Source organism: Cydia pomonella, chromosome 2 (assembly GCF_033807575.1).
Source record: "Cydia pomonella isolate Wapato2018A chromosome 2, ilCydPomo1, whole genome shotgun sequence".
Lineage (NCBI taxonomy): Eukaryota > Metazoa > Arthropoda > Insecta > Lepidoptera > Tortricidae > Cydia > Cydia pomonella.
Window position 1 is genome coordinate 6,053,945 of NC_084704.1, and position 26,082 is coordinate 6,080,026.

At 39.0% G+C, this 26,082-nt stretch overlaps 2 protein-coding genes across 17 annotated transcripts in view; one reads left to right on the forward strand and one right to left on the reverse strand.

Annotated features, from left to right (window-relative positions):
* The window catches only part of LOC133532197 (tight junction protein ZO-3-like), a 156,817-nt gene extending 131,265 nt beyond the window's left edge, over positions 1–25,552 (forward strand). For 6 of the 16 annotated variants that reach the window (XM_061870752.1, XM_061870814.1, XM_061870822.1 and 3 more), the window contains 19 exons: positions 186–318; positions 650–793; positions 1,158–1,330; positions 1,768–1,939; positions 2,278–2,494; positions 2,866–3,046; positions 5,712–5,936; positions 6,627–6,792; positions 7,839–7,939; positions 8,268–8,417; positions 9,197–9,318; positions 9,743–9,859; positions 10,185–10,310; positions 18,279–18,414; positions 18,814–18,969; positions 19,382–19,493; positions 19,606–19,681; positions 20,506–23,114; positions 24,277–25,552. In XM_061870752.1, the coding sequence (XP_061726736.1) occupies positions 186–318; positions 650–793; positions 1,158–1,330; positions 1,768–1,939; positions 2,278–2,494; positions 2,866–3,046; positions 5,712–5,936; positions 6,627–6,792; positions 7,839–7,939; positions 8,268–8,417; positions 9,197–9,318; positions 9,743–9,859; positions 10,185–10,310; positions 18,279–18,414; positions 18,814–18,969; positions 19,382–19,493; positions 19,606–19,681; positions 20,506–23,114; positions 24,277–24,500 (5,340 nt within the window). In that variant the 3' untranslated portion in view covers positions 24,501–25,552. Of the gene's footprint in view, positions 1–185; positions 319–649; positions 794–1,157; positions 1,331–1,767; positions 1,940–2,277; positions 2,495–2,865; positions 3,047–5,711; positions 5,937–6,626; positions 6,793–7,838; positions 7,940–8,267; positions 8,418–9,196; positions 9,319–9,742; positions 9,860–10,184; positions 10,311–18,278; positions 18,415–18,813; positions 18,970–19,381; positions 19,494–19,605; positions 19,682–20,505; positions 23,115–23,586; positions 23,668–24,276 lie in introns of all 16 variants that reach the window. The other 10 variants (XR_009801668.1, XM_061870761.1, XM_061870769.1 and 7 more) reach the window with 10 other exon arrangements.
* LOC133532299 (uncharacterized) lies at positions 15,522–17,837 on the reverse strand. Its single transcript, XM_061870912.1, has one exon. The coding sequence runs from the start codon at positions 17,579–17,581 to the stop codon at positions 16,001–16,003; it is 1,581 nt and encodes a 526-aa protein (XP_061726896.1). The 5' UTR covers positions 17,582–17,837; the 3' UTR covers positions 15,522–16,000.
* Positions 25,553–26,082: the final 530 nt, after the last annotated feature.

Below are 26,082 nucleotides of genomic sequence, written 5' to 3' on the forward strand. Positions count from 1 at the left end.
GAGACCAAAATTTGTTTTCCAGCATATTTAATAAGTGTTTGCGATCATATATTTGCTGAGACCCCGTAGAACGCGTAAAAAGTAAGATTTTTTTCAAGAACATTGCAAAAGCTATCCATAACTAAATCACCTCGGCGGGTCATGACTTGGCTCATCTAATACTTATATTATGGCGACTATTCCAGGTAAACGATATGGAGATGAAAGGTGTGACGCGAGAAGAAGCAGTTCTTTTCCTACTTAGTCTTCAGGAGAGAATCGACCTCATCGTGCAGCACTCGCCGAGCGAATACAGCGCTGTTGCTAGTGGACAGATGCGTAAGTCTTTGGCTTTGATATTTACCATCTGACCGTTATTTTATTCATTACTCAACCAAGTTGCATTCGATACTCATCATACACATTAGTATTTTGAATGTGATAGCTGATGTAGATGGCACTGTACAGCTCTCATTATGCGGTAACTCTGGTTGTCAAGAATTGACGTTTGTCAATCCAGTGACCATAAAACATCTGTTTCAGCTGACAAACTAGGGCGGCAAGATTTTTTCTTAGTATATTTACATCTCTTCTACAATCTCTTTGCTAGCCAGGAAATCTCTGATCTCTCCTGAAGAAATATTCAATGATGATTCAATTATTTTTACAGCCGGTGACTCGTTTCACATAAAGACACATTTCCACTACACGGAGCCAACGGACGGCGAGATGTCCTTTAGATGTGGAGACGTGTTCCATGTGGTGGACACGCTGCACAACGGCACTGTCGGTGCGTGGCAGGTCTACAGGATAGGTAAGTGAATATTCAAACTTATTCGCAATAAACTATCCAATACAAATAACAAATAAATAAATAAATCAACAATGAAATACCCCTCTAATTTTAATATAGCCCACATTGGACCTGGCTCAAAACTTCTCATATTTCATTCTGCTCTTCCTCTTTAAGCTGCAATGTAGACAGGCTGAACCAGATACGATCCAGAGCATGGATCCGCCTTAATGACTTCTATAAGTTAATTCATAAAATCTGGCGCGAAATTTATACTGAACTGTAAAAATCTAATATTAAAATCCGCTCAGCTTTCGTGAATCAACCTATTATTTTAGATTAGATTCAGCCATAAAACTGAGATTATTATTCTTCATAAAAACAGGTCGTAACAACCAAGAAGTCCAGAAGGGTACGATCCCCAATAAGGCTCGTGCTGAAGAATTAGCCACGGCACAGTTTAACGCCACCAAGAAAGAGATGTCGGGCAACGACGGCAAGCACAACTTCTTCAGGCGGCGGCGCTCCACGCATCGGAGAAGCAAGAGTCTTGGCAAGGTCAGTGGCTTTCGTACTCGTAACAGCTGGTCCAGAAAGAAATCCCATACAAGGTGTAGTCTAATGCGACCAATAGGCATTACTCAACGAAAATAAGAACAACTTCTTCAGGTGGCTACGTTTCAGCGTTTCACATACCGGAGGAGAAAGAGACTGGGCAAGGTTAGTTTATATTACGGAACTTTTGTGCTGGTCGTAACAGCTGGTCCAGAAGGATACAAGACCCAAGGCGTAATTTGACGGGACCAATAAGGAGAAGAGATGGTAAGTACAACTTCTCCCGACGACGGTGCTCCACACATCGGAGGAGCAAGAGCTTAGTCAATGTCAGTTATACAAACAAAAGATCCAGAACCTTGCATTATGGTCTCTTTAAGCTTTTATCACTGAAGTCTATGGCTTTTATCTTAGTAATTTGTATGTTTTTTTGCCATCAGGAACACTGGGATGAAGTAGTACTGTCGGACAGCATCAGCAAATTCCCCGCATACGAGCGAGTGGCGCTAAAACAGCCCGGATTCGTGCGTCCCGTGATCGTTCTTGGTTGTGTCGCAGATTTGGCGCGAGAGCGATTACTACAGCAGGAGCCAGACAATTTCGCATGTCCTAGTAAGTTCTGCCATTAATTAATCCGCAAGAATCTTCTTGAACAGGAACCTCTTTGGATAGGATGGCACTCATGGACACAATTGAGTTGTGCCGTATTTCGTAGTTGGTTAACATGCCAAGATGATCACCACAGGCACGTTTTACGTGAGGATCAATTTCAGATGCTCAACATTAATGAGCTATATTTCTCTTTACTTCAAGCTCGTGAGCTTTTGGGAGAATGGTTTCGTAGGTTTTTCTGGAATGTCTTCCAGGTTATATCAAAAATAACATGCAAAAGCATATAGCTGTTGCGTAGGGTATTTCTGACAATTATAAATCAACCATTTTATTTACAGAAATGGACAGCACCCTAGAAGACAGTAAAACTAAGTCAGCTGGCATCATCCGCCTATCCAGCATACGATCCATCATGGAGCGAGGAAAGCACGCGCTACTGGACATTACGCCCAACGCCGTCGACCGACTGAACTACGCGCAATTCTACCCTATCGTCATCTTCCTGAAGGCTGACAACAAACATATCATCAAGCAGTTAAGAGCAGGCCTGCCAAAGTAAGTTCTTTAATGAGTTGGAAGATGCTTTCCTACGCGACTTTGGTACATTGCAATCAGGCTAGCTACCAGATATAAAGCAGAAGTAAAGACAATAATAAAGATTCGTAAGGATACTATATTATACATTTTTATTCTGAGAGCACTAACAATCGCTCTTCTAAATGACACTGGATCATTTATCAACTAAAGGTTTTTTGATAAAATGGGTAATATAACCCCTCTGGTGTTGCGGATGTGCGGCGGTAATAGCTTACCACCAGGCGATTCGTCTGCTAGTTTGCCTCCTGTATCTTAAAAAATATATTAATTTCTTTTCGAAACTTTGCTTCCTCTCTCTGTTGCCTGATATATTTATTGTGAATCTCCAGATCCGCCCACAAATCCTCAAAGAAGCTGCTCGAACAGTCCCAACACATGGAGCGCGTGTGGGGTCACGTGTTCACGCACACCATCACGCTGAGCGAGGCCAATCAGACCACGTGGTTCAACAAGCTCACTGATCTCATACAGCGGACGCAGCAGCAGCAGCTTTGGGTGTCGGAGACTAAGGTGAGGATTTATTATATCCAGATCCACCAAAAGGCCTCAAAGAAGCTCCTCAAACATCAACACATGGAGCGCGTATGGTGCCACGTGTTCACGCGCACCAAACGTTCAACAAACTCGCTGATCTCATACAGCGATAGCAACAACAGCAGCTCTGGGTGTAAGAGACCAAGGTGAGGATTAATTATGTCAGCAGATCCACCCATAAGTCTTCGAAGAAGCTTCTCGAACATCAACACATAGAGCGAGTGGAGCCGGGCGTTCACGCACACCAACACGCTGAGCGAGGCCAATCAAACCGCGTGGTTCAACAAGCTCATTGATCTCATACTGTGGACGCAGCAGCAGCAGCTCTGGGTGTCGGAGACCAAGGTGAGTATTTATTATGTGACCAGATCTGCCCACAAATCTTCGAAGAAGCTTCACGAATATCAACACATGGAGCGAGTGGATCCACGCTTTCACGCACACCATCAAGCTGAGCGAGGCCAATCAGACCACGTGGTTCAACAAGCTCACTGATCTCATACAGCGGACGCAGCAGCAGCAGCTCTGGGTGTTGGAGACCAAGGTGAGGATTTCTTCTGTGAACAGATCCGCCCACAAGTTTAACTATAAAAAATAATCTAATATTTAAAATAATCTGACATTAGTACCTGATATATGTCTTATGTAAGTACTAAAGTCTTTAATTGAGATAGCATTTTGTGTGCTATTATTGAGTATTAAGTAAACATTATTTAAAAACTTGTCATCTCGTTTGAAGACTTTAGAACACATACGTATTTACTATTTACATTAATCGAAATACATTTCTATGTTTAGTATGGGAAAGGTTACTCGTATCTCTTGTCTATTTACAACAGTATGTCGCATCATGCTTCAAGATGGTTGCTTGGTAAAGGCAAAGGTGCATTTGGTAAACTATGTGCTTCGTATAGATCTATCTATGTTAATATTTATTGTGATCGAATAAATGACTCCAGCAAAATGCATAAAGAAATGATAGGTTTTTTTCTTTTAATGTTAAATCAATCTCAACGTCATTTATTTGATCATATAAAAAGGCCTTATTTCAAACCAATTTTGGCGATCTCAAAGAAAAATGGAAAGTTCTAATTGCGGATTGGTTTGAAATGGCATTAAATGTATTAACCAATTTCATTTCTTCTGTCTTTGCGGCGGTGTAGCACGTTGAAATGGTGTCGGACATATACTTCCCGATCCCACCGTCCCCTTACCCTGCCTTTTACCCCATCTCCTATCCCATTAACAACTACCCCCAGTCCCGGTCACCCCACACCCCCATGCAATCACCACAGAACATGCCTAATCTAAACGCTAAAACCAAACGCCACAATCAACTGTATGACGCTAACAGAAACCACGTAGTGCCTTATTATTACGCAGAAACATTAACTTCTTGCACGGCTAACAACAATTTCAGTGTTCCTAACACTTACTTGACTAACAAAAACAGACACACTTTTGCCAGTTATCCAGAAAGGCAGTACTATTCCGGTCGAAATTTAAATTCAAGAAATTTTATCAGTCCTGAAATGTCGAGAAATTTTGGAAAGAATATATATCCACAACAAGGATTTAGACCTTACAGCGTCCTCGAGACTTCTGCTAAATCTCCCACTCCAAATGTACAGAGGCCATCCTCAGTTGTTCCCATGACTGAACAGTTTAGGCCAGCCTCTTTGTTCTTCCAAAAAAAAGAGGTAGAAAGTAAAAACCATGTTCCCGAATGGAAGGCTAGGTTGCAAAAAGAACTGCCAAACCCTGTATTAAAAAGTTTTGATAAACCGTCGAGGCAAATATGTCGTATTCCAAATTGTAAATGCAACTCAAAACCTGCCGTCGACCCTGGGAGGTTCAGTGAGGCTCGAACACTTCCTACATTCACAGAAAGATCACTTCATAAGATCAAAAATTTGTCGCTACCCACTTTAAAACTAGAGGAACACGTTGTTGACCAGAAATGTGAGCAGTCCGAAGCAGAAAGGGACGACACAACGCTTGGTAAACCTATTTCTGAGTTGCATTTAGGGTATGTGTAGGTTTTAATGCTTATACCTAATAAATAGAACCAAAACGTTACCAAATTAGGTTAAACACAAAATGACTCAATACTTATATTAATTTGTTTATTTCGCTTAATAGCTACCTATTTATGTATATTTGATGCATGTAAATAATGTGCCTTATTTTATGAATGGCTCTCTGTGTATGTGGTACTGATGTAATGCTTTTTGTAGATTTAGTTTGTTTGATTTTTATTGGTTCTCATTAATATAAACCTGCCAAAGATTTGATATAATGTGTTATTGTTTTTGTTAAACATTGTCATTATTTATCAGTGTTAAATACCACTTTTAAAACAAATGAACATTCAAAACGATGATAAACCGTTACTTATACAATAAGTATTTGTGTCATTGACATAAGATTAAATTACGCTTGCCCTCTGTAAATGATATTTTCACAACACCCCAGTTAACTTGAATGTTAATTTGTCCAGTGTGCCCCATTTAATCATTCACAGACGCTAAACATAGTTGTAACGTTTTACTGCAATCATTCATTTGTCTTGTCACCCCATTCCATACCCACCCGGACCCGAACAAAATGGCCGACTCACAAAATGGTGGACACGAAACAGAGGCCGGAGCCGTTGTCGGATGACTTCTTGTTCTCAATGTCGTCGAGCACGGAGAACCGGTTGTCGTACGCGTCGAGCCCGGAGAGTGACTTGGAAGTGAGTCCGCCGCCAGCGCCGCGACTGGTGAAGTCATCATCGGACCCGTCGATAGCCACGACGCAGGACAATATGGACCGGGATGACGATATGAATCACATGGCCGATGCTGTGCCGCCGCCTTATACGGTTCGTATATCATTGTTCATTCAATGTTGTATTGTCTTCAAAAACTTACACAAAATCATCAACTCATCACACAAAAATTGACAGTCTATCGACTCTATCGTGACAGATCTATTGTTCATAACTACATACACCATTCTTTTAAATATTTTATTAGAACAGTTTTTTACTTACCTTAGTACCATTAACGTCAGTAACTATACAATAGTAGCTCTTTCAGTAATGTGCTTACCCACTACTTTTCTCTCTCTAATTAAATGTTATTTCTGTCTCTAATAAACTAATAGTCAAAAACAAGAGCGTCGCCAGCTGAGGGGGTGTTGATATGGCCGATGACCAAGTGGCATACATTTTGTTAAAAAATGTATTCTCTATAAATTGTATTTAAAAAAATATATTAAAATACAATTTTATTTTATTCTAACTACTACCTTAATTAGGTAATGTCAGGGTTTTTTTTTTGACAATAATCTAAGTAGAAATAGCTGATCATGGCACGGGAAAGTAATAACTGAGAGCATACATTTAACCCAAGTTCTTATTACTTTAATTTGCAGATAGGTCCTTGTACTATTTGACTTGCGACCATCTCGGATGTACTTAAGATATATTTTAATCTTTAATTATTGGGTATAACATTACGAATAACAACCATTAGTCTAACTTCAACTGAACACTTCCTTAACCCAACAGCAAGGCGGCTACGGCGACAGCAAATACGGATTCTCGACGAACGGCAACGGGCCCACCAACGGCATGACGCACCACAACGGGCAGCAGAACATGACGCAGGAGGCCCCGCCGTACCAGATGAATCCTATGGCACATTCACCACCGCACTCCCCGCTGTATGGGACCGGTAAGGACTATATCAAAGTCTTAAAATAAAAAATAACTATAGGTATGGAAGTACCTCATGTTACTTTCACCATCAACTCATTATAAAATGTATCATCATTTCATGGGCTAGTATATTATTAACCGATTTCAAAAGGGGGAGGTTATCAATTCGGTTGTATGTTTTTTTTAAAATGTTTGTTACTTCATAGCTCCGTCATTTCTGACCCGATTTTGAAAATGATTTCTGATGATGGGATCCATGAGGAATCGAGGGAACTCTTCAAATGTGAAAGGCATACATATAGTGATTTTTGTATTTTCTTTAACAAATCAAGCATTTACACATAAAAAAGTGATGAAACTGCTGATGATGATCAGAGTGGAACTCTTCAACGACGCATAGTACACGTTTGGCGATTTGTCCTCTTCGCTGTGTTTGTTAAGCAAATTAGATTTTCAAGACAAATTTTTGTCAAGTTCGAGTTCTGACGATGGGGTCCATGAGGAATCGAGGGAACTCCTCAAATGTTAAAGGCATATAATATATGCCTTTAACATTTGATCTTAGTATTTTCATCAACAAATCAAGCATTTACATTATCACCATGTGACAAAAAAAACATGTTACCTCCTTTTCTATATAATTAGGCGTAGGACGTTGTCTTTTTAATTTCATCGTATGAAATCAAAAATCAACAGTAATCGTTCTTTCACCCCCTCATTGAAATTGTTTTTTTTTTCTTAAAAATTATGTTCCTTCTTAATGCATACAAAATGTCTTTAATCGCGATGATTTGTTTTGTAATGTTGTTTACAAACTATGTGCTTTAACAATGAGTAAACTATGAGCTTTGTACGTCTCAAACTGAATTTACATCGCAAAGAGCTAGTAGCGACATCACAAATCATGCATAACAAATCAATATCTATAACAAAGACTCTCCATAATGATCTCCCCGGTCTCATCTTGCAAATCGCAAGTGTAATAAGGATCACGTGTAAGGGATATTCGGAGCTGTATAATCTGTGTGTCACAAGTCTGCAAGTAGTGTGTTCACGGTTCAGTTCCAGAGCTGCCGCCGCGCACGCCCGGCCGGCCAGCAGGCGGGGTGCTGCTGCCGGCGCCGCCGCCTGGACGCCCGCCCGTCAACAGGCATCCGCAGCAGGTAACACCAAGGGTTACATTAATGTTAGCTGTACAGAAGTGAAAAGACGTCAGATTAGACGTCCGTCGATGTTTCTTATTAAATAGAGATTACAATTCGTAGCATTAGCGCTCTCTCGTATCTTAGGTCTTTTATCCCGGTTGCCTTCTTAGCTTCTGATTCAGAGCCCTGAGTCCGCGTTCCGACATTTTCTCCTCCACGTCGCACATTCAACATACTTATTTGATGCTTTAGTCAGTAAAAAGACTTCTATTTTCTTTTCCTCTTTAAAATTACCCCGTCAATTCTCGACGGACACGACATATATCTAATAAGACCACTTTCCCAGAACATCCGTCCCAGCGCACAAGAGCGTCTGTTCGGGCCGCCGAAAGAAGCCAACGGCGACGACACGGCCACATACACAGCGCGCCCCACGAGCATGATCATACAGCCCACGCAGAACTCGCTGGACCGGCACAGGCATCCTGGGAACCCGGTATGTTCTCATCTATACAAAACTAGCTAACTGACTTTTCTTTTCTGGAATGACAGAATTTTTGTTAACCAGACAGAACTAAATATTACTACTAATAAATAGAACTATGGAAGGTGGAGGTAAGGAAATAAATCTCCATGTACCAAAAAGTGTCATAAAAAAAACCTTAAATAGGTGGCGCTACAATACCTAGAATACTTGAACAAAAACATCAAATCATAGACAGCGCACTTCACTCCGTCAATAGCGCCTAGGTTCTTAGCTACTCTAGCGCTACTCTGGAGAGATTTGGAACTATTATTTATAGCTGACAGCTGGACACTTTTGCAACAGTTCTACCATAAGACTCACTCCTCTTAATTCCACACTCCATACTTACAACGACAGTGCTAGTAGACAGTATTTTTTATAGTTTCCAATAAGATCATTTAGACCTGACAGACTTGAAAACAGAACATCTAAGTACAACATTTTGTACTTAGATGTTCGAGTAGGGGAATCTTGAGGGGAATCGTTGCGAGGTTCACTACACCAACGCGAAGAAAATACTAACTATGAAAAACCAAAAAAAGAACGTAATAAAAAATGTATCATTCAAAATCATCATTTTCATTTTCGGAAACAACTCAAAAAGTGCATCTGATTACTTTGCCCCACATGTGGATAAAATGCAACTTTCTTATTAGTTTTTGTAAAATCAAGAGGGCCTTTACCAGTTACTGTGGTCCAAAAACATTTTTAACTCGACCCACATCTTATTGAACTTGTTTTTCCCACAGCAGAACTCATACGACGGGACGTCATCCTACGACTACGGGGGCTCCAACAACGGCTCGGCACTCGGCTCCTGTCGCCTCCCGCCCAACGCTCCCGATGATCTCAAAGTCGCTCCGCCTCCTAAGTAAGTTTTTGTCACGTTGCAAATGCAAGTCCTTGCAGCTTCCACAGGGTCCATCTAAGGGTAAGGGCTACGATTCCTCAAGCCTCCTGCGCGAACGGTAAGAACACTCAAGGTAGGTACCTATTTGATTTCTTTGCCACTTCGCGCGCTGGCACAACTATTAGGGGTCTCATTACTATCGTCACGAAAGTGGCACAGAAATCAAATTCCTTGACTGAACCGACGCAATAAATGTGTTTGATCGTATGAGGAGTGTTCGAAGAAAGACTATTTATATATTACTTTCCGTGCCCATGTCGAAAGTTTAAAGGGTCATTTGTATATATATTACTGTAAAACGTTATACGATACACGTGTGAATAGGTAGGTAATTTTCTACTTTCCGCATTTGTATCGTACCTAAATAACATTTTTTTTGTTTCAGCAAACTTGAGCCGCCACCACCTCCCAACCCGACCGCCATGTCGTCACAGAGTCCGCAGAGAAACTCCAACTCGCACGAACACAACTCGCTGGAATATAGAAACTCTGACAACTACAGGTAACTGACTTAAGCAAACATTTAAAACAAGTCCAATGTTTATAAAAATTGGTTTTTAAAGGATTTCTCATTCTGATTGTAAAATGTCACAAAAATATGATAACGGTGTGGTAAAGTTACATCCTTACATCCCTATGTCATATAGCTTTAATGTTAATTTTATTTATCATGTTTTCTTCTCGTCTTCAAGTATATGACAATAAATAACGCTAGCTGGAATAGCACGTATTATCTCTCAGTAGGAAATGAGCAAAATGAAATTACGAAATATGTAGAATCATTCAGATAATTATAGCAATTATTATTGAATTGGTTTCCATCGCAGCAGGTCCCAGGAGAACTTCCGCAGCCCGCAGCGGCCCGCTATGAACGGCTCGGCACACGCCGCGCCCGCGCACGCGCGCGGGCCCTCGCTGCCCAACGCGCCCACCAACGACCACGCCAAATACAGGTACCAATGTCAAAATAAAATATACGGATTAAACGGATTCTCACTGATTTTTTTAAATTCTGTATAAACTTCTCCGGGTGTATTTTCGGTTTTCGGGACTATGTATTTTATGTGAAATACATGATATTAGGCCACGGTCACGGTCAGTAAAAAAAAACACGGTAATAGATATTAATAATATTTAAATCATCGCGTGTTGTCACGTAATGGCTGCTTAAATATTGTTTTATGTATTTGAAATTAACTGCTTCAATACACAACACATAAAAATAAAATAAATTTTATTAAAAATATCCGTTGTCTCTTCCTACCCCTCTGCACTGCTAGCATGACTTACCGCGACAGGCTCGACAAGAGACAGATCGGCGCGACTTGAGGGCTTGTCGCGGGGTGGCAGCACAACTCACGCGCGAGAGACGCGACAAACTCGAGATCGAATGTCACTGTCACAAAATGATAGAATATCGCGACTTTGAACTAAAATCCGTAGCACAACTGCCATTTTCGAGACAGAATATTCTCTCGTCTTTACGTCAAACCGCGAGTCGAAGTCTACGCGACATTAAGAACGCGACTTGCTCTCGCGAGTGGTTAACTTGTACTTTTTTTGCATAATTCATGAAATAATTCACATTCGTAGGACCGCAAGCCAGTTGGCTACTGGCGGATGCGGACGGCTCCGGTGGGACTCCATCACTTCTGCCTTATGTAATATGTAATAGGCTCCGGCGCGGCCCGATTCCGGCCGGTCGGTACCTACAGTTTTTCTCTTTTATGTAACAGGATCGTGTCAGGCTTAAAATTATGCTTTGATTGAAATCTATCAGTCATTACCTACTAAACCATTCCATCCCTGGCCAACACCAATATTTTGAAAGTGTCGTTAGGCTCATGTCAAGTTACGGTATGGCTGTATATATACGGTCATCATACGGTAGAGATCGTGGCCGTGTTCTAGGCGCTTCTCTTCGTGCTTGACAGGTCTTGAGACGGTCATGGTATGATACGTTGGGAATTATGAAGTGGGCCTAGGGAAGACCTTAATGACGGCTTCAAGGTACCTACTTTATATTTGTTTCATTGCAGGTAAAAATTACAGGAATTTAGGAAAAAAACAATATTTAAATTCAGAGTATATATTATTGCAACTTATATTAAAATCTTCTAGAAGTACACTAAAAAATAGTTTAAGCATCTTCTACATTAGCTTAAAATTATTTTCAATTTTTCTTTTTCTTCGACATGCGGCGTAGTACCTACAATCAGATCACCCTGGAAAGAGAACCGGTTTGTTAACAAAACAAGAAATTATTTTGACTAACTATGAAATAAGCTTTTTATCTTCATTTGTCAAATTTATAATAGCTATACTTATGAAAACCCACGTTATTGGCACAAATAAACCTACAACACAAAACAAGTGTTCTGTAAGAGATCTTGGGATTCAAAGGGCTAAAGCGCTCACACATCCTACTTAATTAAGGATCCTAAATCGTAAAAATGTAATCGAATTTAGTATGAGTCTGACTGCAGTAATCAGGAAGAAATAATTTAGGATCCTAGGTAGGACGCCAGTCAGGTGTTGCTTGCTTTTACTTTAATGCGATTGCATTACGGGAGATTCGGGAGAAATTGGTAATTCTTACACTCATACGTATCCCGATAATACTATTTATTTATACCTAATTTAGTAAAAAAAAGAAGATACAGTGACTGCGATCATAAGTTAGGTTAGTACTACCTCTTTCTCCTCAGACTTAGCAGCCTTGCTTAGCGCGGAGACAGCCCCGCCTTTGATACCTTCTTGCCTAGTGTTTTCTGACTATCCACTTGAGATCTCGATATCATCTTCCTGTTAACAATAGCTTCCATTGGATGTTTGGGATAATGCAGGACTTATTCTGAAAAAAATTAAAATCTACTTACAATAGGAATATGTGAACCAAACCAATAATGACAATTCCGGGAATTTTAATTTACTATAAGAATATATTATTATGAGTTTAATTAAAAATACATTAATAAGGAATATGAATTTTCATAAATGCTACAAAAGTGAATATATATGTCAAGGTATGCAGTTTGGGAGTCGTGAATTAAACACGGGCGTCGAGCTAAGACTGGTTTATTATATCCCAATGTAATGCTACCCACTTTTACCAAATGCCAATTAATACAAATACCTACAACCTCCTTCTTTGAAAAATTAAATAATTTAAATAGAACACCATGTAGTGATCAGAATGTTTAAATCACCTTTCCATCCCCCACAGAAATAAACGCAATTATAAACTTTATTTAAATGCCAGAAAGTTTGTTTTACATTAATACGCGTGTTATCTCACAGCGGTTAGTGACGGATAAAAAGGGTTATTAAACACACACCTTAGACTATATACTAGGTAGGTAGTACGTACTGTTATTGTTTGTAAACACTTGCATAACAGCAACATGACTATGAATTTGATTGTAAACGTGTGTGGAAAATTACAACTAAAATAACATTAAGTCCATCTTCTTACACAGATGCAAGAAGAAGGTAATTGAATATTATTAATTGGAAATTTTTCACATGCCAATTTGATTATATCATGTTTACCTACTACTAAATCTAAACTTGAATATCTCTTACATTGAAGCAAGTTGATAGAAATTTAGTTTTACAAATGTATTAAAAATAACATGACTCTCATGCAGTACTTATAATTATAACACCAAATACATATAGAATTTTATGCATGTTTATATTTTAAATTCTTATTTTATTAATATTTATATTATATGAAAAATATGTCAACATAAGAACATACCTACTTGAAGTATGCAAAATATTTTTAGTCACTGTCAAAGCACAATTGACTATGTAGGTACCTAGGAGTAATGAGCTTATGGAATGTACATAGTTTTTTTTCTTTTTTTTTTTTTTTTTAATTATTTTTTACAATACATACATTTTGATGCTTAGGTACTAGAATTCCTTGTACAATAGGTATCAACAAAGTTTTATATTAACTCAGAGTTACTTACTTTAGGTAATTAAACTATTGTTTCATCAAATCTCTTATTAATTACATGCACACTTTATGCTAAACACACTTATGCTAACAATAAAAACGAAAGTCATGGCTCACGTGACACGATTGACGGTGGTGGACGTGGAGGGGTATCCCCACCGATCAGGAGGTCGCACTGTCCTGCCGGAACGAGTACGATAAAACATATCATTAGTTTGCACATTCTGATCAGCTGACTGAACAACCGGTTGGCTGGAGTTGGATGTTGTTTGTGGTTGCGTAACTAACGAGGGAGAGATTACGTCATCATCTAGGTTGAGATATGTAGGTTCTGGTCTTTCGTATGAGTCTATAATTAAATGTCTCCTGTTGCGTCGTAGAACGTTACCGTTAGGCATTGAGATCAGATATGTCCTAGGTCCTAAAATGCTGTGAACTGTACCTGGAACCCAACTATTAAATAATTTTAATTTTATCTTTTGTCCAATGATTAAGGGGGTTAAGTTTCTGGTACGTAAATCGAAATAATGTTTTTGAATCTCCTGTCTTTGTGTTAATCTATCGTGATAATGTTGTTGCATTCTTATCTTAGGTACCGTTGGGTTACTTTTGTACGGAATTATACCTCGAAGTTTCCTGTTATATAACAACTCTGCAGGTGACGGTAAATTATCACTTATTGGCGTACATACGTACTCTAATAACGCAATATCTAAGTCTGATCCGTCGAAGTTGGTTTTTTTCATAATATTTTTTATTGATTGAATAGATCGTTCCACTTGACCGTTCGATTGAGCGTGTCCAGGGGACGAGGTGACGTGGTGGAATTTCCAATTCAAAGAAAACTGTTTAAAAAGGTTAGAGGAGAATTCTGGTCCGTTATCGCTCATTACAATTTTCGGTATCCCGTGTCTTCGAAATATGTACTTCAGTTCAGAAATTACGTTTTCTGATTTTAGACTTTGTAATTTTGATATTTCTATAAATTTACTGAAGTAATCTACAATAAGTATGTACGATTGATTCGCTAAATGAAAAATATCTACCCCCACTTTACGCCATGGTTTTTTCGGTATTTCATGTGAAATAAGAGGCTCCTTCGAATTTTGTTTTTTATAAGTGAGGCACGCTTGACAGTTAGATAGATAATCTTGTAATTGAGAATTAATATTTGGCCAGTATACTGTCTCCCTAGCCCTAAGTTTGCATTTATCTAGTCCCAAGTGACTAGAGTGAATTTTTTTTAACATATCGTGTCGCATGCACTTTGGTATGACAATCCTATTACCCTTCCATACCATTCCAAAATCAGTAGTAAGTTCATCTCTAATATTCCAATAACATTTTAAGGTATCCTTAATTTTATCCTTTTCATTTGGCCAACCACGTTTAATTACTTTTATTAAACTTTGAAGTTCATCATCCTCCTTTGTACACTTTTGTACTTCTAATAAATGTGTGTCGGTTAAAGCATTTGAAGCCGCGAGCGCGCATACTTGCGCCTGCGCTTCCAGATGGTCGAGCGGAGGGAGGGTCGTGCCTGCGCTCGGTGCAGGCGCCCGCGATAGTGCGTCAGCGATATATAGATATTTGCCGGGCTTGTATACTAATGTAAACGTGTATGGATATAAACGCATCAACATTCTCTGCAATCGTGCTGGAGCATGGGCAAGGGGCTTATTAATTATGTTAACGAGTGGCTTATGATCGGTTTCTATTATTATATTTGTACGGCCGTATATATATGTATAAAATTTCTCGCAAGCGAAGACGCAAGCATACAGCTCTTTTTCGATCTGAGCGTATGCCTGCTCTGTCTTTGTTAATGACTTAGAAGCGTAACAAACTGGTAAATTCCTTTGTAATAAACAAGCACCCAAGCCATGTTTACTCGCATCAACGGAAATCACTACCGGTGCGTTGACATCATAGTATTGCAATACTGGTGAAGAGGTTAAACATGTTTGTAGATTTTTAAAACAATCTTCGTGATTTTTGTCCCAATGCCATTCGATGTCTTTCCTTAAAAGTTCTCTTAACTTAGCAGACTTCTCAGAGAAGTTGGGTATAAAATTACTAACGTATGTTACAAGACCCAAAAATCTCTCAACATCTTTTACATTTTGAGGCGTAGGCATGTCCCTAATCGCTGATATGTGACAATCATCCGGACGAATGCCATCGCTACCAATTTTGTGGCCAAGATATTTTATTTCAGTTAAGCCGATTCTGCATTTTTGCTTATTTAATTTTATGTTAATATCTTTACATCTATTCAACACCGCTCTTAATCTCTGATCATGAATTTCCTTAGTTGGACCATACACTAACAAGTCGTCAACAAATAATACTACACCCTCTATATCATCAAAATGACTATACAACCGTTTGTGAAATATTTCAGATGCCGAGGAGATTCCATAAGGCATCCTTAAAAATTTATATCTCCCGAATACCGTATTGAAAGTACAAAGGTCTGTGCTACTTGGATGGAGTTTTACTTGCCAGAAACCTTGCTTCGCGTCTAATGTGCTAAAATACTTCGCACCTAACAACTCCGCCGTAATTTCCTCAAAAGTTGGCAGTTTAAAATGTTCACGCCTAATTGCTTTATTTAAGTCGCGGGGATCCAGGCATAAACGTAAGTCACCATTTGGTTTTTTGACTACCGTCATACTACTTATTGACCCAATCTGTGGGGCCCTCTACTTTTGAAATAATACCTTCCTCTTCCATCTCATCCAATTTATTTTTTATCTGATCTTTTAATGCCAACGGTAGCTTTCTCGGAGCGTGGACTACTGGGGAAATGTCATTTTTTAATTGTATTTTATATTCCCCTGGCAAGCAACCCATACCCTCGAAAACCTCTAAAAATTCGTCTAATATTTTTTCACTTGGAGAACTTTCATTAATAGACATAATTAGTTTAACTAAATTTAATTCCACGCATGAACTCCTGCCAAGTACCGGACACGAATTAACATCGGCAATTATAAACTTCAAAAAATGTGTATTTCCCCTGTAAGCTACTTTTAAATAACATTTTCCCACTACGATAATCTCTTTCCCAGAATAGCCATGCAACTTTGTTGACGTTTTAGTTAAATCATTAGTTGACAACTGGATTTTACTTAAAAATCTTTTAGGCAATACATTAACATCCGCTCCAGAATCTAGCTTAAAAGTGATACACCCTTTGTTTATCTCTAAATTTACTGACCAGTCACTGTTTACATTATTAACTTGAGCGATTACCTGATCGGTGGAGTCCTCCTGTATTTCGTACACGCGACGCGACGATCGACACATTCTCGCATAGTGATTCATCCGATTGCAATTGTTACACCGTACTCCGAACGCGGGGCATTCCATCCTTCTGTGCGCATGACCGCAATTACTACAGCCGTTAAAAGTTCTCTGCGGTTCACTTGACGTTGCTTGCGGTGATGGATTGTTATGAAGATTAAACGTCTTCTCTCTGGGGTTAGGGGTATAAAATGAAGATCTGGTGTGATATGTCTGATGCTCCCGAGCCCCGCTGGGCGCGTTTGATCGCATCGGTGTGTGAGACGGCCAGCGCGGGCGATTTATAGCGGCTGAGGCATAACGTCTGTTAACTACATGCACGTCACAGGTTGTAGTTCCGGATTGATTATTGTTTTGTGAAACTTCGTGTACGTGCTGTTCGACACTATTTGTCTTTATATTTAATGCGTGTATTTTAGACATCTCTGCTAACTTGCATATGTCGATTGCTTTCTTTAATGAAATGTCCGGTTCCCTCAACATCCGTTCCGAAAGGGTCACCTCTTTTACACCACATATGAACCTGCTACACACTAAACCATCACGCAATTCTCCAAACTCGCATTTGGCAGCTATTTTATTTAATTCAAAAATGTACTGTTCGGTTGACTCTAAGTCCTTCTGATCTCTTTTAAAAAATTTATGCCTTTCGACTGCCAAATTTTTTACCGGAACAAAAAACGCGTCAAACTTTCTTAGCAAGTCTTCCACCGTATCCGTCTCCTCGTTTGTAAATTGCTCGTACACTTCACGACATTTGGTTCCGATGACATGCAACAATATATTCACTTGCACTTTTTTAGGTTTCGTCGAAAGTTCACATGCTTCGTAATAGATTTTAAAAGATTTCTTCCAATTGTCCCACTCAGCACTTAAATTTCCGGATGTCACATTAACTAGATTATTCTCAAACGAGAATGGCGGCGGTGGTTGTAAAACTGACTCCATTGTTAAAGAAATGACGACGATATCCTCCCTAAGAATCGGCAAACTGCTCACTTTCACCGTTTGTCATTTATTAGCCGCACAAAACAACGAAATCCACTTTATCTCAATATAATTTCACTTAGGTACCGGCTGCGCCATGTCAAGGTATGCAGTTTGGGAGTCGTGAATTAAACACGGGCGTCGAGCTAAGACTGGTTTATTATATCCCAATGTAATGCTACCCACTTTTACCAAATGCCAATTAATACAAAAACCTACAATATAAAGTTCTATTACTTACATATTTTCCATATATATTCTCGTAATAAAATGTTGACAAAATTTGAAATTTCCTTGACTTTGACAGGAAAACATAACCATCGACAAAAAACTTGATTTTTACCACCGAAGAACGAATGAAATAGCGCAACCCTGTTTCCGATTCAGTGTTGTCACATGTAAATAACAATTATTTTTTCACTTTGATTTCATCGGGGAACACTGACTAGTCGCGCCGCGACTTTGAGTTCTCTACGCGACTGTTGCAGTCGCGGGTGTCAGTTGTGCTACGGAAATCGACAAATTTGACAGCTGCGGGAATGTCGACTCGAGTCGCGGTCTTTCTCGCGGATGTAAGTTATGCTAGACCTGCTGGGAAATAGGCGTGATTATATGTATGTAAAAATATATACAAGTATAATATATTTGTGTGTAATAGCAGCCGCACGAACTCGGCGTCGCAGGCGGACTACACGGCGCGCGGCGCGCCGCCCTACAAGCCGGTGCCGCCGCCCAAGCCCAAGCACTACCGCCCGCCCGCCGACCAGCCGCACCCGGGACACCCGAGGAACGGGGTAGCTATCACATTCTAGTTATTGTCCAACATTTCAAAATCGTCGCCTACTCCTTAGGGAAAAAGTGAACCGTTCACATTCACTTCACGATAACATCTGTTGACCGGTCTGGCCTAGTGGGTAGTGACCCTGCCTATGAAGCCGACGGTCCCGGTTCGAATCCCGGTAAGGGCATTTATTTGTGTAATGAACACAGCTATTTGTTCCTGATTCATGGGTTTTTTCTATGTATGTATGTATGAATATCGTCGCCTAGTACCCATGGTACAAACTTTGCTGAGTTCGGGGCTAGGTCCTCAAATATTTATTTTTATTTTGCTGTATATTTTTTTTTAAACCTACACAATCTAATTACCAATTACATTTCTGACACAAGTTGACATTTAGCAAACGTTTTAGCAGAGCATGGATCCGGCAACGGCGCCCGCGCCGGGCCCGGGCGGCGGCGTGCCGCCCCGTGCGCCCGCGCCCGCGCCGGCGCCCTACGCGCACTACTCGCACCAGCACTCGCTGTCGCAGCCGCACCACCGCGTGCAGCACAACAGCTACCCACAAGTAACTATATGCTCAAGTGTTGGACCTAGAGACTGCCCTGAGGAACTCCTTGGCTGACTCCTGTGCAGCTATGTGATGCGGGCAACAGAAACGAATACTGCAGTAACTACTCTGAAATCATCAATAACCATAAATAGGTCGGGACTTACTATAGTGCCTTGTGGAATTCTTTGCCTACATTTGATTTTTAATATTTTTGGCCAGTTTCGATTTGGATACTGTTATCGATATCGAATATATTTTATTTCTTGAATAGGAATAGTATATTGACAGTTTATATTTCTACATTTTATAAATTCACTTGACTTTTCGACCACTTGTCGGTTTTGGAACCGTGTCAAAAGCTTGTTAAAGTGCACCTTTGTATAATATTAATTCTACGCACATGTAACCAAATTTTTTTTGCCTACAGCATCAACAAAATATGTCATACGGCGGTCAGATGCCGCCCCAGTCCCCGCCGTACTCCGGGCCTCCGTCCCACCACCGCGCCATCAACCTGCCGCACAACCCCCATCTCATAGGTAACCTATTTGTTATTACGCCAAATGCATTTAACGCTAAAAGCTAATGTTTCTTCTTGTCATAATCTAGCTCTTTTGATTGAATTAACTATTTATTTATTTATCTTCCCAGATTTAGCAGGGAGTCGAGAACAACGCGGATCCGCCTTCGAACTATATAGGAAGCCTCAACACATGCACAATATAAGGTAAGAACTTATCACACGGTATAACCTTGTCATTGCACTACCAATCAGTCCCTAATTTACAAATAAATATAACTATTCAAACTCTAAAATAAATACATCAAAATATAACTCAATACATATTTCTGTGAATTTGCATGTTCCAAAAGTCATATCTTCGAAAATTTCTAGCCGTTTACGATCCCGTTTACATCAGCCCTGTACAATTTGCTCTAACATGCAAACACCAATCGCTTCACAAACGACTAACAATGTCTTGTCGGGCCACAGTATTAGTATCGGTCTTGTATGTGGTTATAAATATACATAATACATATTTTGTAACATATACATATCTCTACATTGGGGTAAGTCTGTAAATTGTAATAACATTGTATATTAGAGTATTTAGAGTTGTTTATTATGACAACTATTATTGGCAGTGCGTGTCTGCATTTTAGTGCAACTTGAAAATTCTATTTAAAAGCATATTGAATTAATTTGTCTTTCTCTTTGCTTCGTTTTTCTCATAATATTGTACATCGACGTCTTTGGTTTTCATTTGGCTGTCTTTCCCCTGCTGACATTAATTATATTCTATTAATGTTCGTTCGTTATTTTTATATTCTTTTTCATTCCTTCAAGGGGCATTTATTTCAATATGCTTTTTAAGGAATCTCTAAATTCACTTCTTGAAAATTGCCATTAAATTTGGACATTTCAGATTTTTATTGCTTTTATTCTATCTGATCTCAAAAGTTCTATTTAATACATTAATTCCTGTCTGAAGTGTCCAGATTAATTATCATAGCGTAACTAAGTGGGTGTTTGGTTATGGGTTTCCGCAGTTCATCCGATGCCATGAACTCAAGCGTGGAGCGCGACGAATCATTTTCACCAAAAACAAAAAAGAAATTATCTAAAAAGCCATCGTTTATTAAAAACGCTGTGCTCGATCTATTCCGATCAAAAACGAAGAATTCCCAAAAAGTATCTCGGCAAAAGTCATTGTGCGAGACAGACTTGCAGCCAAGACATCAGATGCATCAAATGCCGATGCTCAGACGAGAGAAGTCCGACCTTAGCGACTTGAATACGCACATGAGAAATACGCAAATCAGAAACCAAATGTTACAGCGTAGCAACTCGTCCTCGTGCGAAAAACCAGTTTTAAAACCAATCCTAAAACGACAAAGTTCATTTTGTGACGACAGAAATGGCGTAATCTGCACAGTTAGAGATTACGATGCCAAACCAGTCATGAAAAATTTAAGACGGCAAAATTCTATGAGTGAGATAGAAACGGAACCGAAAGTTACCCCACTGTTACGCAGACAGAATTCCCTCATAGAGTATAATAGGCGAGGCATTTACGGCCAGTCGCCCAGCTTTAATATGATTACCAAAATAGATCCCATCTACCAAAGACATCAGCAAACAAAACACGAACCATTCCACCCTACGCAACCGCTACCTCCAGAACCAGTTTACCAAACCAAAGAACATCTCGTTTACGATCCTATTCCTAAACCAAGGAGAACGTATGCTTCCCTGTATGATACCTCAAGCGAAAACCCCTATGCCAGTCGATCTGAAGTTACTAATCAGAGTTTTGAAAGTCCTTATGGTAACCGACAGTCTATGGGTATGCCCCTTATGGACCCTTATGCTACTAGAGCTGAATGCACTAGAGAGAATCCCTATGCAACACGATCTGAATGCGTGAGAGAGAGTCCTTATGGCACAAGGACCGATATTGTAAGAGAAAGCCCATATGGAACAAGAACAGATTCTGTTAGAGAAAGTCCTTATGGTACCAGATCAGACTCCATTAGGGAAAACCCTTATGCCACCAGGAGTGAAATAATAAACGATAATCCATATGCTACTAAGCAGGATATCGTTAAGCAATCAGATTCCTTGTACAGCGAATCTCCTTATTCTAGTAAAGAGCACATGTTTAGGCACAGAGTGACTTCTGAAAGTCCATATTCTACTAAAGAAGACATGTTGCGACAGAGATTTTCAGAATCACCTTATAATACTAAGGAAGAAATGCTTAAGCAAAGAATGGATGGGTCGTTTACTGCTAAAGAGCCCTTGTATGGTAGAAGAACATATGACCCTCCACCAAGCACCTCATGGTCAGAGAATGCCTATAGTGTTCGGCCTGACAGGAGATTACAAACTCCAGTAAATTATCCCGGAAGGGTGTCACCTATGGCTAAATGTATGAGCGAACCACCATATTCGTCTAGAACGGAAATGCTGTCGAGAACAGGCCTAGCAGAATTACCATATGCAACACAATCTGAGATCAAATCTAGCTGCTCGGAATCTAATTATTGCACGAGGAGTGACAGTCTTGAGTTTAAACCAGATGTTCGACCAGCTTCAGCGGAGTGCACATATGTGTCAAAACAAGAAATTTTATCTCAGAAAGCCGCTATGTTAGCCAGTAAAGAGTCTACTTATGGTATACGACTAGAAGAAAAACTGGAAATGATAAAACAAAGGAATCAAGCTAAAAAGGAAATGATTTATCAAACCAGGAAGGAAGCAAATGAAAGTGATGCGGCCAAAATGAGAGAGCCTTTGTATGTTTCTAAGAGAGAACTAAAAGATAGTGTAATATACGAATCCCATCAGGAAACTAAAGAAGTATTACAAGCCCAAGAAGGTAGTGCTAGAAGTAGCCCATACGAACTCAGTGATGCTAATCATTTATCCCGCCGAGAACCTATTTATCAAACAAAGACAGAAGCACAAACCAACATTGAGAAGGAGACATTTCAAGAAATAGACTTTTCAAAACTCAGATTAACAGAGTCAAAAACCGACGCAGAAAAAGAAAAGTCGCTGAACATAGAATCTACCATACTCAAAGGCGAACCTTTATACGCACCTCGTTTGCATGGGAAGATCGAACACATATCGAATGCTTTAAAAGCGACTACCGCTCCCGTACCATATGAATCAACAACGTCTATGGAAACTCATTATGCTTCTGAATGCAGTATGAACTTTGAAAATAAGCCTCAAAGTACCCCTTACACCTCTCAAGATTTAAAGGATCAACCTCCTAAACCTAGCAGAACCGTAAAATTCTGCGAAAAGATAGTAGAGAAAAGTCCTGAGAGCAGCCAAGAAAATTCTGAAAATATGTCTGCAAGTCAGAACGAAACAACTGTTATTAACAATCAGAACACAGTGGTTCAGGCATCCATGTCAGAAAGTGCCTCAGAGAGTAAAGAGGAAGTAGAACCGGATGGTCCGCATACTACTTGGGGAATATTTGATAGTGAAGGCGGTGTATTAGAAGACAGACAATGGGGAGTTTCCCTGATCATCCCGCCTAAAGCTATAGCTCCTGGTATCAAGCAAAAGATCTACTTTACGGTGTCAGACCCGAGGCTGAGCCAGCGCGTGGGGGGGCCACCAATCGATATGGACAACGGTAAAGCTTTTTATAATGAAGCACGCGCCTGTAGTCTAGAATCTAGAAAGCACTTACTAATTGGGCATTAACGATTGCGAAAATATAGGAGCAACAAACTTGATGTGTGACTGTATCTCTGTTTAGTTAGTTATGTACAAAACAATAATTATGTTTATACATTGCATGGACATTTTGATGCATGTGGGTTGTGGGTTGTCCTTTATGTATAGAACACATTCTAATTTCTCACACTTATTATCATAACGTAGCACATTATTAAGCCGCTTTATTTCATGTAATAAATTAATAAATACAAAGCACTTTCTGTACGTACACTGTATGTACAGCAATTTCCAAGTACCTAGTTGTAGTAAAGTATTGCTTATATCGTTTTTATTTATTTTGGACATACGTATATTTGTCATATTCCTTTTACGTACATCTTATATTAACCCGGTGAGTCATATATCATTATCATTTATTTGTGCAGCTTCTACCACACAATACACTCGTACTTAGAGATTGAGGAGAGACGACGTCGCCTATGCTACGTTCAACCAACCGTATGATTGTATGTTTGACCAAAACTTCATATATCAGCACATTATTTCATTCTTATTTTCACTAATGAAACTTCTTTGTTCTTATTATCTACTGTATTATATTCATATCATTTTGATTTATCTTATTTTTTTTTATTTTCTATTATGACTTCAATTTTGTTCTTGGTTCGTGACCATTGTCCATCTTAACCGCTTGGCATGCTTAACATAATGCATAAAACGTGTTGCGATTTGTGTTTGTGTGTTACAGTGTACATTATTACTATATTTGATGTTACCTTACTATACGATTGACAAATTACCAAACAACTTATCCACATTTAAATGTAAATCACAATCTTTTAAAGCACTCGAAAAATTTATGATCTTCTGCTCGTATCTCTGGCACATCTAAATTCTAATTCACTTATCCAACTTTCATATTTAATACACTTTAAAAATGTTGTTTTACCAATTTTATTTTTTAAATAAAAATTACTAAAATACTTAAATGTCAAATGGCTGACAGATCGTTTTATAATCTCTAGAATATGACTGACGTTATTTTTTCTTTTATTTTTCTGGTCATCTTGAAAAGGTTTCCAAATCAGCAACTTTAAACCGGTTTTCCTAAACAGGTGAAGCGATGCTATCCCCACTAGTGATGTGCGGTCCGCAAGGGCTGGTGTTCCTGCGGCCGGTGACGCTGCGGCTGCCGCACTGCGCCAACGCAGTTCCATCCCTAGGCCTCACGATCAAGGCCACCGACACCGAGGCGCACCTCAGCACCGACTGGGACCAGATACACCTCCCAGCAACTACCACACTTAACACTGTTGCTGTCAAAGTTGATCATTTTTAGCTCACGATATAAAATGTTGCTAAGCACGTTAATGTTTTGCGCTCATCTGCGACCAATAGAATATCTGATAAATAATATACAAGACGGTTAATTGTGAAAATATGACACTATTAAGCTTGAATAGGCTATTGTTTCTATAACTTAATATTGGACCCAGATGTCTAATATGAATGGGGTTGCAAAGATGATGTTCTTCCAAATTATATCTAAATTCCCACCTTTAGGCCATAAGACCGCATTTTTAATTCGCATAAAAAGCATTGTCAAAGAACTATTTTTTGTAAAAATATTAGAAAATCTCTTAAGTAACTTTAGGCTTTGAGACCTTGGTTTGACACGGTAATATTGGTGGTGCTCTTGCTATGCAAATATTTTATGAATAAAATAATTAATTGCCCTCAAAACACAAATTTAGAAGTGAACACTGCAAAGATCACAAGACTAGATTGAAACACTTCTTAGAATGTAGAGGATAATTTTTCACATTAGTTAGTTTTCAAAAGGATTTATTCAAGTCTAGATATTGGTGATAATGAAATGAATGAATTCAATGATTGGAATTGTGAAAGATTTTTATAAAATTATGATGTTGAATTTTATAATTAAATAAGATGCCTTACCATAATTTAGAGCTATTACTGTAGATGTAATAATGTTGATATTGTAATGTTATTATTTAATGTAATGCATCTGTATTTAGAAATAGGAAAATCGGAATGTTGGATGTTTTATCCGAATTGAAGCTTTGACTTTTCAAAATAATGAAGTGACTATTGTTTTTAACGTCAATCATGGAAAGTGAAATGGAATAAATGCTTAATCCAATGTGTCAAAGTAAATAAGGGGCTGTATAGTAACTTTTATGACCATTTTCCTTTTTATGATTTATCTCTCAATCGCGTTGCAACTTGCTAATGGAATTTACCTTAAATGTGGATTTAAGCGCTACTCATATGTTATTTCCTATTGGCCTTAATACCTGTATTGTATATTTTCTTGTTATTAACGATGAGTTTATCTTTGACTCTACAATAAAATTTTATATCTACCAATTATTCTTTTACTTTATCACCATTCACCAAGTACTCCGTTAAAGTACAAGATAGTTGGAATTTTTTGAGGTGATTTCTCGAGCTCAACTCTGTAATATGTTAAACAAAACGTATTCTTTCCTCTATGTAGTTGGTTACTGCTACTGCTAATAATCACCACGCCATAAGTGAACGAGAACATGCCCGTTTAAAAACCAATTTTACCATCCTATTTATACGGTTCATATTCAAATTCAGCCTGTTTTGTTTTGTTATCTCCAAAAAAATTACCTGCATACGAGTGGCTCGTTGTTCTCTGAATGAGCTGTTAAATAAAACTGAACCTTAATACTATCACGTTAATTGTTTTTTAAACGACATTGTTGCTTTGGAACGTGCCGATGACGGCTCTGCATAAAAGAAACAAAGGTTTTTGTTTAACAGATCAGGGCCCGAAGCGAAAGGAGATTTCTACTATATATAGACACATATTTTCAGTGGACGAAAATAATTTTACGAAGACTGGCAAAGAAACTCCCTCTCCTGCAAAA